General features: G+C 35.4%; 1 protein-coding gene across 50 annotated transcripts in view; it reads left to right on the top strand.

Annotated features, from left to right (window-relative positions):
* PTPRD (protein tyrosine phosphatase, receptor type D) overlaps positions 1-17,498 on the top strand; it is a 1,139,994-nt gene extending 1,122,496 nt beyond the window's left edge. For all 50 annotated transcript variants that reach the window (XM_027881066.1, XM_027881067.1, XM_027881087.1 and 47 more), the window contains 7 exons: positions 2,075-2,360; positions 2,903-3,081; positions 4,290-4,416; positions 5,368-5,493; positions 9,829-9,983; positions 13,954-14,089; positions 16,485-17,498. In XM_027881066.1, coding sequence (XP_027736867.1) covers positions 2,075-2,360; positions 2,903-3,081; positions 4,290-4,416; positions 5,368-5,493; positions 9,829-9,983; positions 13,954-14,089; positions 16,485-16,553 — 1,078 coding nt within the window. In that variant the 3' untranslated portion in view covers positions 16,554-17,498. The remainder of the gene's footprint in view (positions 1-2,074; positions 2,361-2,902; positions 3,082-4,289; positions 4,417-5,367; positions 5,494-9,828; positions 9,984-13,953; positions 14,090-16,484) is intronic.
* Positions 17,499-17,837: the final 339 nt, after the last annotated feature.

The following is a 17,837-nucleotide window of genomic DNA, read 5'->3' as shown; positions in this document are numbered from 1 at the left end:
GTAAGTATTCCCATTTGAATTTCCTCATTGGAAGAATAAATATATAAATGATAATACAAGACATGAAAAGAACTGAAAATTACCTTTTCCAGCTGAAGGTGCAAGCCTTTTACTGGGTGGACTTTTGCAGTTGGGGTCTGCAGGTATGAGTGAATTTTTTAATGTTTCATCTGAAAAGTGGCACATCCAGTTCTGGGTGGTTCTGGATGGTTCCTTAACAGCAGTTCATTAATACATGATAGGAAAAAGAACCATATTCAAGATTACTGAGAACGTCTGCACTGTCATACCTTAATATTTCTCACTTGGCCATCACTTGTTAGGCTGATAAAAACTGAATGTGAAGAGCAATCATTTAAAAAATTATTTAAAACTTGATATTAACCAATCTGACATACAGACATATGTTACTTGTGTTGATTTCATTGCCATTGTAAGAAAAAACCCCAAAGCAGTAGTGCAATAGTTTTTTGAGATTTTCTTCCTGATTAGTAGCAGTGTTAATGTCATCGAGTTTTCCTGGAATGCAGAGCTTTAATTATAAAGTAAATTAACTACTGTTTAGGATAGCCATCATTTTGTTTCTCTTTGTTATTTTCCTTCTCTACAACTCTCATTGATGAATGTCATTGATTGGTAAGTTTTCTTAAACACAGAATATTGATTAATACTTGTCAGAGTGGCAGGTAAGAAAGTTGGCATTGATGGATTTGGTCTTAGCAAAAGTCCTCAGCTGTTTTAAGGGAATCTGCTTCTTGGAAGACTCATTGTTGGTAGGAATACATGATTAACAATATACAAATAGACAATCTGAGAAGACTAACCTCGTGTGAGATAAAAAATCTTTCCACTCTGTACTTCTTTCTGATACAGTTGTAAGTAAATGCAGTTAGCTGGTAACTGGCAAAGATTCTTAATTTTTTAACCTTGCTTATCAATTTCAGGATGGACTTAAGAGATTAAATAGCTCAGGAAAATATGTGAAACGTTTTGGGGTTTATATGATTGTCCTCTAGAAGCCGAGTTGTAGTTATTTTTATTTCTTTCCATTTTTTTCAAAAAATTGCAGTTCGTGATGTTCTTAAATATTCTTATCTTAGCAAATGTCAAGATCTCAAAGGTTTATAAACTTTTGTTTACTGTACTACGTACTGCATTTCATATCACTAACTGAAAACAGTTAAGCATTTAGAAGGCCAGAAACTGTCATTCATTCTTACAGGCATGATGTAATCCTGGACAGAAAAATTATGTACAAAGCCCATTATATTTGAGACTTGTGCTTTGTATAGTTACATGTGTGCAAATAGTTGAAGCAAAAACATCTTCAGTCCAGTCATGCACATGGCTGCATAAAGACGTTCTGATTTGATTCAGAACAGCTGGTGTCCAAACAGCCAGTTGATTTCCCCAGCCCATGGCTAGCACAACTGTGTGGTCATGGGACTGCATTGCAAAGTCTAGCAGTATGTCCTGGCTAAGTGAAAGAGCAGAGGACAGAACTGTGTTAACAGGAGACCCATTGGCAGAGTTGTGAGAAGGGTAGAAAGTTTACCTCCAAAACATGATGGAAATATATAAGAATCGTTTCCCTTAACATTATTGTTTGCCTATAAATTCACCTCTGTAAACAGAATAGCATGTTTAATAAGTTAGAAATCATTCTACAAATAAAGTTTGAATTCTTAGAGCATTCATCATCTCCAGTAATTTCCACTTCTAAGAAATGGAAATTTATATTTTGTAAAGTATATATTTTTATAAAATATATACAAATATATAAAATATAGAACGTGTTGTAATGTGTTCTATTTCTATTATAATAAAGCCTGAAGCCAAAAAGTGCAAAGATCTCATATAAAAACATTCCACGTCCTCAATTGCTTGTAATGTATGTTTAAGGAGTTTACTTGTTTCAGGGCACCAACGTCTTTCATGAAATCTTTTGTCCATATTCAGAAAAATGTGCAGCTCAAATCAGTGTTACAAAACTTTAAAACTTGAATGACATAAAAGTAAGCAGAGTGAATGAAATAGTCCTTCATGTTCTCTCTCCTGTGTTAATTTCTTTTAGTGCTGGAGTCGGCCGGACTGGCTGTTTCATTGTGATAGATGCCATGTTAGAGCGAATAAAGCATGAAAAGACTGTAGATATTTATGGCCACGTAACTCTAATGAGAGCACAGAGGAATTACATGGTTCAAACTGAGGACCAATACATCTTTATCCATGATGCACTGCTGGAAGCAGTGACATGTGGAAATACCGAAGTGCCAGCCAGAAACCTGTATGCATATATCCAGAAGCTGACACAGATAGAAACAGGCGAGAATGTCACAGGAATGGAACTGGAATTTAAGGTACTGGGATTTTATGCTGTGGGTAACCAAAACCAAATGGTATAATACCTAGATCTTCTCTCTTCTGCACCAGTTGTTTCCAGAAATATATAAAAAGATTTATTAGTTAATATGTAAAGAAAAAATAGTCAGAAGATATTTCCAGTAATATAATAAAATGATAAAGACACTGGCAAATTGAAATTTTAAATTAGGAAGTGAATTAGTTCTTTCTGAAACATATAATTCTATCTTCAATGGGTGTCCAGACAAGAACCATTCAGTGAGGTTAATTTAACCCTGCTGTTCCTTTATCATTATTATAGTTTGAAATGTGTGTTTAATGCTGGAATTTGTCCCTATGCATTAATGGAGCAGACATGAACTTTGATAAGGTGTTAAAAGAAACTTTACAAATATTTAGGTAATGCAGTAGAGTATGGAAAAGTAAGCAACTGAAATGGAAATTACTCATTAATGGATAATGACCAGAGATTATAATACCTGATAGTGTCATTTGTTTTGTTATACCTGACCTTATTCTTTTAATTTGTTTTCAACAGCGTCTTGCCAGCTCTAAGGCTCACACTTCAAGATTCATCAGTGCCAATCTTCCATGTAATAAATTCAAAAATCGCCTTGTCAATATTATGCCATATGAGTCCACAAGGGTATGCTTGCAGCCTATCCGAGGAGTAGAAGGCTCTGATTATATTAATGCCAGTTTCATTGATGGATACAGGTACTAACAGTGATGTGTTCTCATATGGACTGCTTTAAAAGTTTACAAAATTGTTTATGTGATGTTATTTATCTATGACTGCCATGTTAGATTGGGTGGTTTTTTAAATTCTAATAAAACGCTTAGGTGTTTACCCCATGCAATACAGAAAAATTCTGTAAATTACATGGAATCTTAAACATTTTATTTTTACCTATCTTCAAACCACAGAGAACTCCCAGTATGCATTACATGCTGAAAGATACTGAGATTTTAAGCAGATTCATGATTTGGAACCTCTATGTCTTCACACTTATTCTGCTTAAAAAGATACATAGAAATAACATACAGGAGACAGATTTTGTCTGTTGAGGTTATAACCTGTGATCTTGGAACACTGGCCAACAGTTGACCTAACCACCAAAAGCATGTTATGCACAAGCAGTTTTGTAGTCCATCAGCATCTTCATGCTAATTTGGAGCAATATGCCCTCAGCTGACTCAAGCAGTTGCTAGAAGGCGGCATAAAGGAGAAGTGGTATAGTTTCCCAAGACAGTTTAGGTGTGCCTGAGTATCTGTACCCACAGAGATCATTTTCTGAGCCTCTGTTCATAACTGTAAACAACCAGTCATCCACTGTCACCCAGAGAGATGTTTCTGTTGATTGAAAGAAGTGAGAGCAAGAATTGATCATCATCTCATAAAGCTGCTGATCCACAGTTTTTTAAGAGTTTGGTAGTAGCTTCTGCTAGTAGGACATTAAGGCCTAGAAATGTAGTACACTCCATTCCCAAATTTTATTCCTGCCTTGCTTTTGCCAGAGGCATCAGATTGTTGAAGAGGAGTTAATAAAGAAACTGCTTGATCCTGTAATTCCTAAACTTAATAGATTGTTAGACAGTTATTTCTGCAAAATGAACCAGCACAACTAAGTGTTTCTTAAGTGCTTTTTACAGCACACCAAATTGAGCAATTAGAGTTGCATTAAAATTTAAATAATAATGATAAAGACATACATCATAATATTAACAGAGTAATTTTCCTCTCAAAGTTCTAAAAATAAAAATCTGTAGTTTGATTAAACAATCCTAATGAGGTTTTAATGTGCTTGTTATTAATACTATATACATTTTTCCCCTAGATAATTCTTACATATAAACAGAGGACATGTGTATCATTTATTTTTTGATTAAAATATTATTCTTAATTTACTTTTTTTTCAACATAGACAACAAAAAGCTTACATAGCTACACAGGGTCCTTTAGCAGAAACAACTGAAGACTTCTGGAGAATGCTCTGGGAGCATAATTCTACAATTGTGGTCATGCTCACTAAGCTACGAGAAATGGGCAGAGTAAGTACTGCTCTAAACTCCTTTACTATGATGTTGGTTTATAGCAGTTCTTTTTATTAAAATATTTCATTGTTGGTAGTGTCTAAAAAAGACAACTTAGGTTTCTTCTCCTGTTGAAATATCAGTAGCTTTCTTGGCCACTAGCTGTAAGGTTTTCCAGTCTGTTGGTGCATTGCAACAGACAAATGGCACACAGGATTTTCTTGTGGGACGCAATGAAATTCAGCAACTGAGTCTGCATTCCAGTATTCCAAAGCATGCAGAGAAAGCTGTCTACTGAAAAAGAAAGATTATTTCTTGTTTGGAAACTTCACTTTTGCATGGTCTCCTTGTAACAGTGTTAAAAGAAAGCATGTTCTGTGCTGAACATTAAAGTTTCAGCACCCAGTTTAGAGTTCTAAACTCATTCCGTTGATGCTCTGTGTACTGAAAAGAACAAAGCAGTTTGCTGTTTGGACAGGGTGACATCAAGATGAAGCTGCCATGTAATAAGTGAAATCTTAGTTAGGCCATGTATGTGAGGGGATAGAGATTATTCAGGACATGACGAGTGGATGCAGAGATAGAATCTTGACGGAGGCTGGGGCAGCTTGCTTCAGCAGCAAAAAAGAAAGAAAGCTGACAGTGATCTCAAGATTTAAATCAAGAAAAAGAATCTATAATGAAAATTAGGCTATGCACAGCTCTTGATAGATAATAAAACTGAGCAGTAGTATAAACAAGTTCAGATACACAGTGACCAGAGAGAACCCCCCTGCAATGTAATATTAAAGATAAGCTTTTACTCTACATATGGAATTAATTGTTCGCACCAACATGAGCAGCTCATGTTCCTCTCACTAATGGCACTTGCCATGAATATTACACTTTACTAAGTAAGAAAAGGATTATACCACTTTATGGTAGTGCTCTCAAGTAACAGGAAATGTATTATACTTTGTCATTTTGTAGGAAAAATGCCACCAATACTGGCCTGCAGAGCGCTCAGCCAGATATCAGTATTTTGTCGTAGATCCAATGGCAGAGTACAACATGCCACAGTATATTCTGAGGGAATTCAAGGTTACAGATGCAAGGGTAAGTTGACATAGCATTACTCTTGTTCCCAGAAGTTTGAAAAAAAAAGTCCATTTCTCTCTTTCCCTATATCTTTTTTTTTTTTTTTTTAATTTTTATTGTTACTAAAAAACTCCTTGTTCTTTCTACAAACAATAACAAAAAAGCAGATAAAGTTATTATTAATAAATGGTATCTTTCTGTGGGAACAATTGACTTCATTCAGATCTAGCATCTGGACAGCACAACTTTGAAAAGTTCTGAAAAATTATTTGTGCCAAAATACATTAGATGATTTGAGGACTATTTTCTTTTTTTCCTCATTTCCCCGTTGATCATTTCTGGGGACAATTTCTGCTACTTGCAGCAGTAAATATGTTGTTTTGCACTACCCTCTAGGCTGAGTGAGTATGAAGGTTAATACACTGAGATTTTAAAACTGCAGAGCAAATGACATTCATAAGAGAAGCTTGACAAGCTTTGCACATTATAATTTTATTTTCAGCACTCTATTTTATCTGCAGAGTAGATGCATGCAGCTGTGACCCTAGCATCCTCATTTTAATACTGCATTTCTTATCTGAATTCTTGAGTCCAAAACTGAGCACTGATAGAAGATTAAACATACATAAACTTTTAATGTATGTTTGGCATTTCTCAGACTTTTCATTTCTAGCACTTCAATCTGTAGGGCAGGAAAACATGCTGCCAGCCTCCAGTTCTGTAGGAAATCAAAATAGCAGGGTGTACTGTCCAGGAATAACATGAGTGACAACTCAAGAATTGCCAGTCAGCATCCAAAATATTAGACATTCTCACAATTAGAGAGACGTCGATTTTTTAAGCATCAAGTAAAATTGGATAGTATTGTCATTAACCAAGTCAGCATACGAACCTTTTTATTTTGCAAATGAGATTTAGGAGTAGATTTTTTGTACAGAAATTGTAGACACTCTGGGTCTGATTTTCATTCTGTTTGAAATCTAGTAAGGATCTAGCTATGACTCATAGCTTCACTAACCTATTTATGGAGAACCACAAAAGTGGAGAACAGTCTCCTAGCGTTGGTCTTTAAGCACACTTGTAAGCAGAGATAGTAAAAGCCAATTTCACTACAAATATGCCAATAGTTTTCATAGATCATCTATTAAGAATCTGTTCCATCTCATGCTGAGAAGAATGTGCTCATCATGAAAAGATGTTTTATTACAAAGTTCACCAAGCTCTGATCACAAAATAATAGTTATAACAAAAAACTACAGTTGTAGTTGAAGTGTCTGCAAACAGAATGTATTTCCAGATAATTCTTTTGAGAGTTTATATTGAAGTAGAATATTTAAGAAAGTCTGTTTTCTTACAGCTGTCAAGACAGTAAAAAGTCTGAAAGGGTCAAATAACTAAATTTACCAGAACTAGGGTTTTTTTAACCTGATATTAAGACAACTATTTTTAAAACATCAAGCACATATGCACCTTGACAGTCGTATTGTGACATTTTATCATCACATATTTTTGCTCCTCAAATTTAAAAAGTTTTGTTAAAGTCATTAGTGAGCTGACAGTACTATCCTAAATTTCTAGATAGTCTGAGAAAATATAGCTCCTTTACCAGAAGTGGGAATACTAAAGTGTACATTATAGTTTTCCCATAGTTTGGCTTATGTGGCTTTCACACCCTGTAATTGAGATCATCTGACTAAATTGTTCATTCAAAGAAGAGTAAATGCTGCAGTGTTTGTAATCATCCTCTCTCCCTTTGATCTCCGAGTGCATCCATGCTGTTAGAATATCATCCATGCTCTGGCAGAGCCAAGCTGACCAATTATTCCCTAAAAAATGAGGCACATTGCCTTTGTAGGTGTCAGCAGCAAGTGTCTGGTGTGGAATTCCCTGTTATTTCTGAGACTGAACTATGAATTGTTGTACAGTGAAATTGACCTCTGTAACTGTTTCAATCTGCTGCTTCTGACTGCTTTGTACTCACTTTCTCTGTAAACTCTAGAGGTCAGTATGGCAGGCCAGTCTCATTTAAGGCTAAACTATTAGTGGTGGCTGTAAGAGAGTATTATAAATTCTACAGCCTAATCAGAAGACAGTCCTCCCCTGTGAGGAGCAAGAAGAAATCCAAACGGTCAGCCAATCAATAGGATTATACATTATAAACCCTCTATGCCACATAGGGATCTGAAAGTACTTATTTTGATAACTAACTGTGTAAACTGTCACAATATTGGAAAGTAAAGATTTTAATAAAATTTGGCATTTGTATTTGGACTGCTGTTGGCAAAAATCTCATATACTGTTTATAATGTCAGTAGCAGAGGGAACTGAAAGAAATTGTAGATCAATTCCCAATGTGTTTTAGTGCTATAGACATAGACTAAATAACTTTACTTCTTTGCTCATTAAAATACTTTAAATAACAGAAGTTATTGTCATTTCACAGACTTGTATTGGAATATTGAGTGACTAAAATCATGAAGCACACCAATACAGTTGATTTAGACACACACAAAACCCAAATATTTGCCATTAAATCAATTTATCAAATAGAAATGTGTGGTCTTCCCAATGACAGACTGGACTTAAGTAAGGTGGTGTCTTTCTTACCTTTTCTAACCCTAAAAAATTACTATTACTATAGTATAAATCCTGTCAGGGTGAGAAATTGCTGAAGAGTTCCCATCTGCTTAACCATCTTGCTGTGAGTAAGTAAAATTTCAGGTTTCCTTTCTTTACTTTAGAAGAATGGAAGGTTATTTTGTAGGGAATCAACCTATTGGTATGTCTTCCTGATTAATTGATGTCATGTGCCACAGGCTATCTGAAGGATGTAATTTCATTATTTTTTCTTGGGGGAAAGTGGGATCACAGAAACCATTATTAAAGAATTTTATATTAAGAAAACGCTATTTTGGAAGAAACTAATTGTTCTTTTTGTTGATGACCACAGGAAATCAAATTGGGTGAATGTTTTCAAACATTTCTTTTTTTTTATGGGGCGACAGAAATAGACTAGTGAATTGTCAGAGTGGTCTAGTGGAAGTAGGCAGTATATGTGTCCTCTCACAGAGCAGTGCCTGGCACACACATGCTTTTTCTGTTTTCCTTATTCATCTGAGACCTGGGAGGCAAACACCCACAATACCAGAGGAAACATAAAAGCAAATTATTGGATTTTCCTTTGGTTATTTTTAAAATCCCTTTTATTTCATTTCAAAGATCTGTAATAGCTAACTGTTTGTGGCAGAGGGAAAAGAAGAGAAAGATTGTTCTTGCCTCCAGCATAACTTGTTGCTTTGGGGGGGGGGGGGGGGAATCTCCAGTAATAATTTCAATTTTTCATGAGCTTCACTTAATAGAAGGCCATTTTGAAGACATGGCAGGGTGAGTGCTTAGGAAACATGATGTCCAGAGGCATCAGTTAACATCCATAGCCCACATGCCCATGCTTTTAAGTATTTCAGCTGTGCAGACTGACAGTGTCAAAATCATCATGCTCAGTGTTTGAAAATGCAGAACAAATTAGTTTATCCATTTGTATTGTGTTTTGTCTGTGTCCTGACTTTTTGCACATTGAGTAGACATACAGCAGAAGTCAGGATTTAATAATTCCATTGACCCCATTATAAAAATTAACTATGCTGCAGTATTCTGCAGTTTTAAATCATGGTATTCCTAACCACAGGGAATGAAGAGCTTCAGATGGCTTACTTTGAAAAAGTAAGCCCTTCTTCTCAGTTTTAACTGACTCTAAGATGTTTTGTGAATTAAATTAACAATTATTGAAGGGAAATTTGTCATTTTTTAAGCAACTGGCTTGTTTTGACCCATCTTCTTCCAGGCGAAATGTCCACATCATAGAAAGCAACATACTGCTAAAATACCGTCTACAAGGAGGGCAATGACTAAACAAGTGTTATAAGTAAAGATATTCCTGCCACCTAGGAAGTGGAAAGTCGGATTGGTTGACCTTATTCTACTGATTTGTATTTAAAGGAGTTTGCAGTCCGTGAGAATCAAGACATAACTTACCAGAAAAGTCATATAACCTAGTGAGGTTTTTGTGCCTTTAGCCTCAAGGGTGCTTTTTGTACAAAGTTTCAGACAACTCTCCTATGCAATGGAGAAGGGAATCCATGCAATGCCATTAATGAAACTACATGTCCAGGCCAGTGTTTACAAAAACTCCATCCAGTCCTGCAGCTGAAAGAGTTTTCATTAATCTGATCTTAGTCATTCCCCAGCATCTCTCAATGTCCTTGCTTTTTTGATTGTCTTTGTGGTTATTGGCTGACTGACTTTAAGCCACTGCAGTATGCTTTAGTGATACATTATTTGTGTCTTTTGTTAAAGGATGGACAGTCCCGAACAGTGAGGCAGTTCCAGTTCACTGACTGGCCAGAACAAGGAGTGCCAAAGTCTGGAGAAGGATTTATTGACTTCATAGGCCAGGTGCATAAAACAAAAGAGCAATTTGGTCAGGATGGACCAATTTCTGTTCACTGCAGGTAAGTTAACAAAGCCTAAAAACAACTGATAAGCAGATTTGGTTTTTTTCTAAACCCGATTGCTGATTTTGACAAAAGCATATATTTAAACAGAACTTCAGAGGTGAACTATCAGAAAACGTACTCAAATAGAAGATCTAAAAAGAAACACAATGAAGTGCTTTACAAAATGTGAACAGTGATATTCCGTTTGCACAGAAATGTTTTTCAAAAATGTGGAAGCACATGATTTTTTCTTCACTTATAAATGTCTCTAATGCAGCGTAAAAGCAATCTGGTCAGTGCTGCACACAGAAGGCATAGGACGAGCCTTATCACAGGCTGCTATATCTGATATTTTTTCCACTGGAAATTAAAAGCGAGGCTGTTACTTTGGTGGGGATTATTACCTGCAAACAATCTAGTTACACCTCAGTAGCACATTAGTAGCTATCAAGATGAGACAATTAAAAATGGTAGCTATCTCAAGATAGGGAATGGAATAGAAATTGGTGTTTAGAAACTTTGCCTGTCAAAAAATCATTGAGGTTTGGGTTGATGCATTCTAACTTCAGAACTTAATGCTCATTTTTTGATGTGATGACTTCCCTCAAATCCTTTACAGTTGATATGCTGATGAAAACAGCTTGCAGGGTGTGTAGGAATAATCCAGAGTGGGCTTTTTAATATTCTTATATTTTTTATTTATTTTCTTTACAGTAAGAAAGTAAGACTCTCTCTAGACTCCATAGCAGATGGACAAAAATAATATCTTTATCCTTTATCTCTTATTTAATAAATTGTTTTCTATAATTTCCATTAGGATTTTAGATAGTCGTTTTTGTAATATGAAATTATTTTTGGTAGATTAAATATTATTATTTATACGACAGAGATGCAAAATACTGATACAAGTTTCAAGTCCTTACTACAAGCCAAGTAATGCCCCAATACTAGCGTAAAGACTAAGTGAATGAGTTTACTAGAGTCTTTGAATGTACAGAGTGAGAGAGATTCTCATCCTTCCCAAGTCAGAAACAACCAGAAGTTGAGTTCTTTATGATCCCCTAATCTGAAATACTGACATAATAAATTTATTGGACTACTTGAATTCTACTATTTTTAAGTTCCTAAAATTTTTATGGACTGCTAGGAGAATAGCATTGCAGAGCAGTGGTTGGGATTCATTTGGCAGGGGAAAATGAGGGACAACTCTGATAAGAATAAGCCATATTCTTCAGCATTAATGAGTTTTGAGAGCACAGGAGTCATAAGAAATATTTACACCTTTATGCAGATAAGAAAGCAAAGTGATGTTATTCTTCTAAGTTCTTTGTACCATGCAAACTTGTCCACTTGTGACTTCAATGGATACTCTTTGCAGTATGTTATATATCCCTTCGAAATGGGTGTGATCTTTCTTGCTAAAATTATAGAGTTTTGTTCCACTGACTTTGGGAGAAACAGTCAAATCCGGTGTAACTAACCAGGGTTTGGTCTTTAAATGTCATTATCATCATTGTGATGACAATTTAGGGACTGGTAATTCTGATCATCATTATCAGCGTTAGTCAACTTGCATAAATAGATGTCCCTAGCAAACTAGTAGGTTTATTTGTTTCTTTCAGGAAGCATAAGATCCTGGATACCTGCACTTTCCTAGTCTCTGTAGAATTACTGTAAGAATGCCTGCAGCTTGTACCATGATGAGTTTTAAAATTAATTAAGACTCCACCAGTGGCACTTCCTTTTGATTTTCTTCCCTCTCTACAGCTTTCACAAGCTTGCTTTCTATGTTGCACAGTAAACCTCTTCCACCCACAATTTTAAATTTTCCCCTTCTCTAGCATTTTTGCAAATAGATCAGTGTGTTGAATTTAAAAATTTCTAACCTCATTAGGCAGATAATTAAAAATATTTCAGAGAGCAAAGGACTGTTCACCTTGAAGCAAAATTTTCACTTCAACCAATATTACATATTTATAGTCATCTTATTCCAGCTTTTAGCTGGACAGTGAGGAAGACCAACCTTTTCCAGAATGCATTCAAGATGTATTTGTAGCAGCAATCTCTTCTCTCTTACAGAAATATCAATACTTTCTCATGGCTAATTAAAGCATCCTAACTTTGGTTTCTAACTGTTTAAAGTTTTGTAACCACACCGCATCATGAAGCAGTGCCTTCACTCTTTAGAAATCCTAAGCATTTTTTGGTAGGAATTGTTGCAGTGTTAAAATATGCTGGGCAGTCTCAGGGGAACAGGATCAGTTTCCTACAGGCTTTTCTGGAAACATCAAATTTGATGACTAGTTTTGCACCACCCTCTAGGCTACATAAGATTTTCACATTAATCTCACTTTCTTGTTAAGTAGCAGCTCCAGATACTTGTGGATTTCTTAAGAATGCAAGACAAGAAAATAAATGCCTTCCTTTTGCTGAAATAAAGATTCTAAGTAATTTCTTTAAAGTAATGAAAATCCTTCTAATATGTGAGGCCGGAAGTCCTCTCGCCAGTTAAGAAAATAATACCTTTTTTATTGAATATTTTTAAATAGTGTGGCAGGAGCAAGGAGAATGTAAAGTAGTAATCTGCCTTCATTCTTCTGGTTTATTCATTCTGTGCTACTTGGTTTAGATCACACTGTTGTCAGCTCTGTAAAGTCCGAGCAGGTTCCCACGATGTTTCTCCAGGATTTTTCAGGATGTTTCTTCAATATTAACTTTCTAATTTACCTCATGAGGGAAAGGAGATCTTACACTGTTAATTGCTTTAGGTGTCCAGGCCTGCTGTCATCCCATATAGGTAAATCAGCACTGACAGCATGATATTTTCTCAAGTGTTATGTCAGTTGTCCTTTGGCTTCAGCAATCTGAAGGCGCACAGGCTATGCAAAATTGATAAATCCAATCACATACGTTTATTAGCCCTAAAAGTCCGTTAATTTGGACATTCAATTTCCACACTAGTTTCGTGAAACCACTAGATCTCTGTCATAGTTCATATGAACATTCAGAGTTCTTCAGGTTTTACCTTCTGTTCATGTTCTTCCACTCTTCTTTCTGGTGAACAGGTCTCATAAATATTCAGCTTCACAAGTTTGTCTGACTGGAGAAAACCTTGTGAAATTATTAACATCAAAAGCAAGATGACAGGGTGCTTAATTTTCCACCCATAGAAGTTCAGACTTGGAAAATCTTTTTTTGTTTTCTGTGCAGTTACCTGTCTCTTTGACCAAGCGTAATCTTTATTAATAAGTGATTATTTAATTTTAAAAACTGACAGCTATTGACCCTATTGATTACAAGAATTTCCATCACTTCTTGAGGATTTCAGCTAATAGCAGAAACTCAAGGCAGAACAGAGAGCAAACAAGCCGTATATGTTCAAAGACGATACGACTAGTATAGACAGACATGGTACCTGAATATCGGCATTGGAAAGCAAAGATCAACTGCCAGACTTGAATAAAAGGTGTCTTGAGATTGCGTTGAGTTGGAGTGCGCATGCAAAAGTTCAGTATTAATTGAACATCTACCATTTCTGACTCAAAGTAGGAGGTAAAATAACACACTGAAAATGTGCAAAATAGGGTATATATGTGAACAAGCTAAAATAAAGCAAGCAGTAATATGCATTTTGGCTTCTTTTTCTCTTGTCAATTCCAGTGTATATCATTGGTAACAAATGTTCTCATTTACTTCAGCAGGCACTGATTATTGTATATCTAGATGAAAAACCAAGTCGTTTTGCAAGAAGACTGGAGAGTCAGACACTTAGTAGCATATAAAGTTTGCTTGAGCACGGTTATTCTTTTGAATACAGTGTGGTAATTTGCACTGGAATTTTGCTTAGTGAGCCTTTCACCATATAGAAATTTGTGCACATATGGTGTGTTGCAACCACAGATAATTTGTCAGCCAGTTCTTTCAGCATTAACTGTAAATTAACATCCATTTTTTCCTTTTATTATCTTTTCCTTTATTGCAACAGTGCGGGTGTTGGAAGGACTGGAGTATTCATAACCCTGAGCATTGTATTAGAAAGAATGAGATATGAAGGTGTTGTAGACATCTTCCAGACTGTCAAAATGTTAAGGACGCAGCGGCCAGCCATGGTACAGACAGAGGTGAGCAAAACAGTATCCATATACAATAGCGAGGGAAAAGAAGCAGTATTTACACAAAGAAAAAAAAATGTACAGTTTGAGACTGTATAAAATGTGCTTACATTTATGTCTGAAATCATATAATGACCTTATGACTATAGGGTAAAATCTACCCTAAAGGTACTGCAAGGACTGTTTCCTGTTACAGCACTAGTTACTGCAGGCTGGGGAAGAAAGCAGTCATTTCAATAGTGGATCCTAAATTGTGGTAGTTGAGAAAAAACATTTGTGAAGTATCACCCATTTTTATTTGAACCTTTTTCCTGGCAGAAATGTGCGGTAATAAAAAAGGTGGCAAATCATTTCTGCAGGTGGATGCACTGATTTTTTTCTTGTTGTTGTTCTGGGAGCTAAGTGTTGATCATGTTTTCAGGCTGATGCTCTATTATTTTCATGTTTTTCTTGACTTTGTGTCACCAAGCAAGTAGCTGTTTGGCCTGAAAATCATAATGATAAATTCTGTGTTCAGGAGAACTATATATAAAATAATTTCTGTGCTAGTGAGAGTAGCATAGAGAAATAAAGAAAGGGATAAGCAGTATCAACTGATTACCTGTGTCACATTATAAAGAACGCCTAAACATTATCAGTTAATGTTGTGCTTAATTTATACTTTAATTTGTGAGCAGAAGACCTGAACTAAACCAGAGGCAATAGATTAGGAAAACTAAGAAAAAGGGCAAGGGAAGGGAAACATTTCAGGTCATACATTTATTTAGTATTGTTTGATTGACACTGGCCTTTAAATTACAGTCTTTGAAATTTAAAATGGTTCCCCAAAGTTTACCTTTTCCCATAAGAAAATTAAACTTGTTCAATTGAAGCTGAGTAGTCCTATTTTTAAAAAGACAACTTCATAAAAACTTATATGAAAAATACAGATACTTATTTTTAATCTTGTCAGTTAGCCGAGTAAATCACTGTGACCAAACTGAAGAGTTAATTCCATTTCTTTTCCATTATCATCATTTTTCTGGATAAGCAAAATGAAAAATGACTGTTTTCTGTCATTTTAGCTCCAAGAAATAACTACAGTGTACAGAAAAGCTATGCTTCTTTGAGCCTACCTGACAAATACTGAGTTCAATTCTGCAATATATTCTCTCTCCCCTGCTCTGACTTATTTCTGTATGTGCCCTTCATCCCCACTGCTGAAAGCAGTGGTGTTGTGTACTCATTTCTTTCAGAATTCTGTGGAAAACAAATCTCTTGTTCAGTGGTATAAACTACCAGGAAATCTAATACTTATTCAGCAAAGCACTTGGACTCCAGAGGGACCACACATACACTTAAAATTTAGGTGTATGTGTAATGCATTCTGCCACTGTTCCAACTATTCCAACTAACAGAAATGAAAAATTAGTGATCACACCATCTCAGTGAAACAAATATCTGATTAGTTTCCTGGCCTCCGCAAGAATTTTAATTGCTATCGTAACAAGCCTATGTAGGGTTAATACACAGCACTATCCGATAAATAAGCAGGCATCCTTGATATTTTTCTTGGAGCAATTTCTTTTATTTTTTTTTCTTTTTTTTCTGTTTTACCATTTAAATCCTGAGTGGCAGTGGCAAATGAGGACACAGATGTGCCATTTTTTAGTGTAAGTGTGCAACATAACATAACTGTGCAAAAGAACTGCGTTATTGAGGTGAGAAAAACACAAAATAACCAAATGTTCGTTTCATCAGAGGTATAAGCAAATTTCTCACCACACTAAAATTCTCCCTTTTTCCAGGTGTAGGTTGAAATGCAGTCTGTTTCATGTGAATAAGGTGCTTCAGCTGCATATTTCTCTTTTAGTCCCTTTTCTTGCCACAGGCTTAAGGTATTTTCACATCTTCATCAAAGCCTGTGTAACTGAAAGGCTGGGATTCCCTTTGCTTCCTTAACATAAATTTTAACCTGATGGTTTTCCATATAGCATTCCATATTAAGACTCTGATGAACTTTGTCATTTAGTATGTTGTATTTGCTGTAGAATTAATTGAATATTTTGCTACTTATTTTCAAATATATGAGGGAAAAGCGCCTTGGCATGTTCCCGTCAGAAGACAGCTTTATGCTGATATTGTTTTAATCCAGAATAAGAGAAAGTTGAGAATATAGTCTCTGCACAAAAATAAGCTGCAATCTGTGGAAAATTTTATTGCATTAAATAAGTGTCTATCTTGATCTGTTGTAACTCATAGTGATTTTCTGCTGATGTTAGTGAGTGAACATTGCTGAGCTGCAGATGTCTATGTGGTGTATTTGTTTGTAGCCACAAAATATTCACTCTTAGTTGAAGGAAACTAAAAACCAACCAAAAAAAGCTGACTTTTTGATACTTTTGTTTTCTGTCTTTCTTTCCAGGATCAATACCAGTTCTGCTATCGAGCCGCACTGGAATATCTGGGCAGCTTTGATCACTATGCAACATAAAAACCCATTGTGGATTTTTATTGCAGGCCCTTTAAGATCCGGAGAGCCGCTTCTGAGCCATACAATGTGCTTTAGAAGTACTTCTTAACTCTTAGCTAAGGAGCAATTATTGGGGATATATAAAATAAATTTAAAAAAAGAACAAAAATATTGGGGATATATAAAACAAAAAAACAACAAAAAAAAAACCCCACCCAACAACAACTGTTCCATGTGGACCAAGAATTCACAGTTTAATAACCTAACCATAATAAAAGAATCCTGACCACTGAGGTGTCTGAAGGATCTCATTTACAGATACCTCAAGGGTTCGACATTGGTTGAAGTCAAAGGGAAGAGGAAATTAATCAGAAAAAAATATCATCTTGTTCAGGATTACATGCTTTTGCAAAGAGGAGTTTTGAGAACTGCAGTTCAGTGCAAGATGTTTGTTGCAAGGTTGGATCCTGGCTTCTCAAACAAAACTGACTCTTTACTTCAACATCACCCTTTCCTGTCATAATGCTCATCATAACACTTTAGGGAAAATGTGGGAATGTTTAAAAAGAAAGTCCTTGATTTAGTTTTTTAGTATTGTAAAGATACTGCTGACCTGTGCTTCATTTTTAACTGTGTAAACTTTTTTCCTTTTTTTAACAAGAGGTTATCATTCAATGAAGTGAATTAAAGAAAAGGTTGCATAACTGTTAATATTTTTGTTTAAATAATGTAGATTTTTTTTAAGCTGTAGAACTGTTATCTGTAATATTGTGCTGTAGAAATGTTAAATACTTTGAAAATTTGCACATTTTTGTGCAGTCCTACAGTACCACAGTCTTGTTAGATATTAATTTTATAGTTTTATTTGTGTTTTTTTCCTTAAGAAAATATTCATTGTAATCAGTTAAATCAAAATGGTTTCTTTTGGAATCAACAGGGAGGCGCAAAGTATAAAGTTGCTGCTAGCACGTACACACACACGCACACATATGCACATGCACACTCACACCCTCTCTCTTTTTATATATATATATATATATTATGTATTACTGTCTACCCTTGTCTGACTCTGTATAGTTACAGAGATACAGATGGATAGATATTCACACACATGCACATAAACATACCAATTCTTACATACCTGGATTTATCAAAGCATTGGGAAACCTTTTCAGCATACTACAGTTATATCAAACTACTATTTGATCATCTCTGCGTTTTTAGGTCCATAAACTTTGTTTCAAATGGGAAGTGAGGAATGCACATCATTGATATTTGTACATCATCTCTCTCCCAAAAAGTACT

This window comes from Empidonax traillii, unplaced genomic scaffold (assembly GCF_003031625.1).
Source record: "Empidonax traillii isolate 1590-97213 ecotype Southwest subspecies unplaced genomic scaffold, ASM303162v1 scaffold83:size2986645, whole genome shotgun sequence".
NCBI classification, from domain to species: Eukaryota; Metazoa; Chordata; class Aves; order Passeriformes; family Tyrannidae; genus Empidonax; species Empidonax traillii.
Note: the sequence above shows the minus strand (reverse complement) of the source record. Positions and strands in the feature narration are given on the sequence as shown.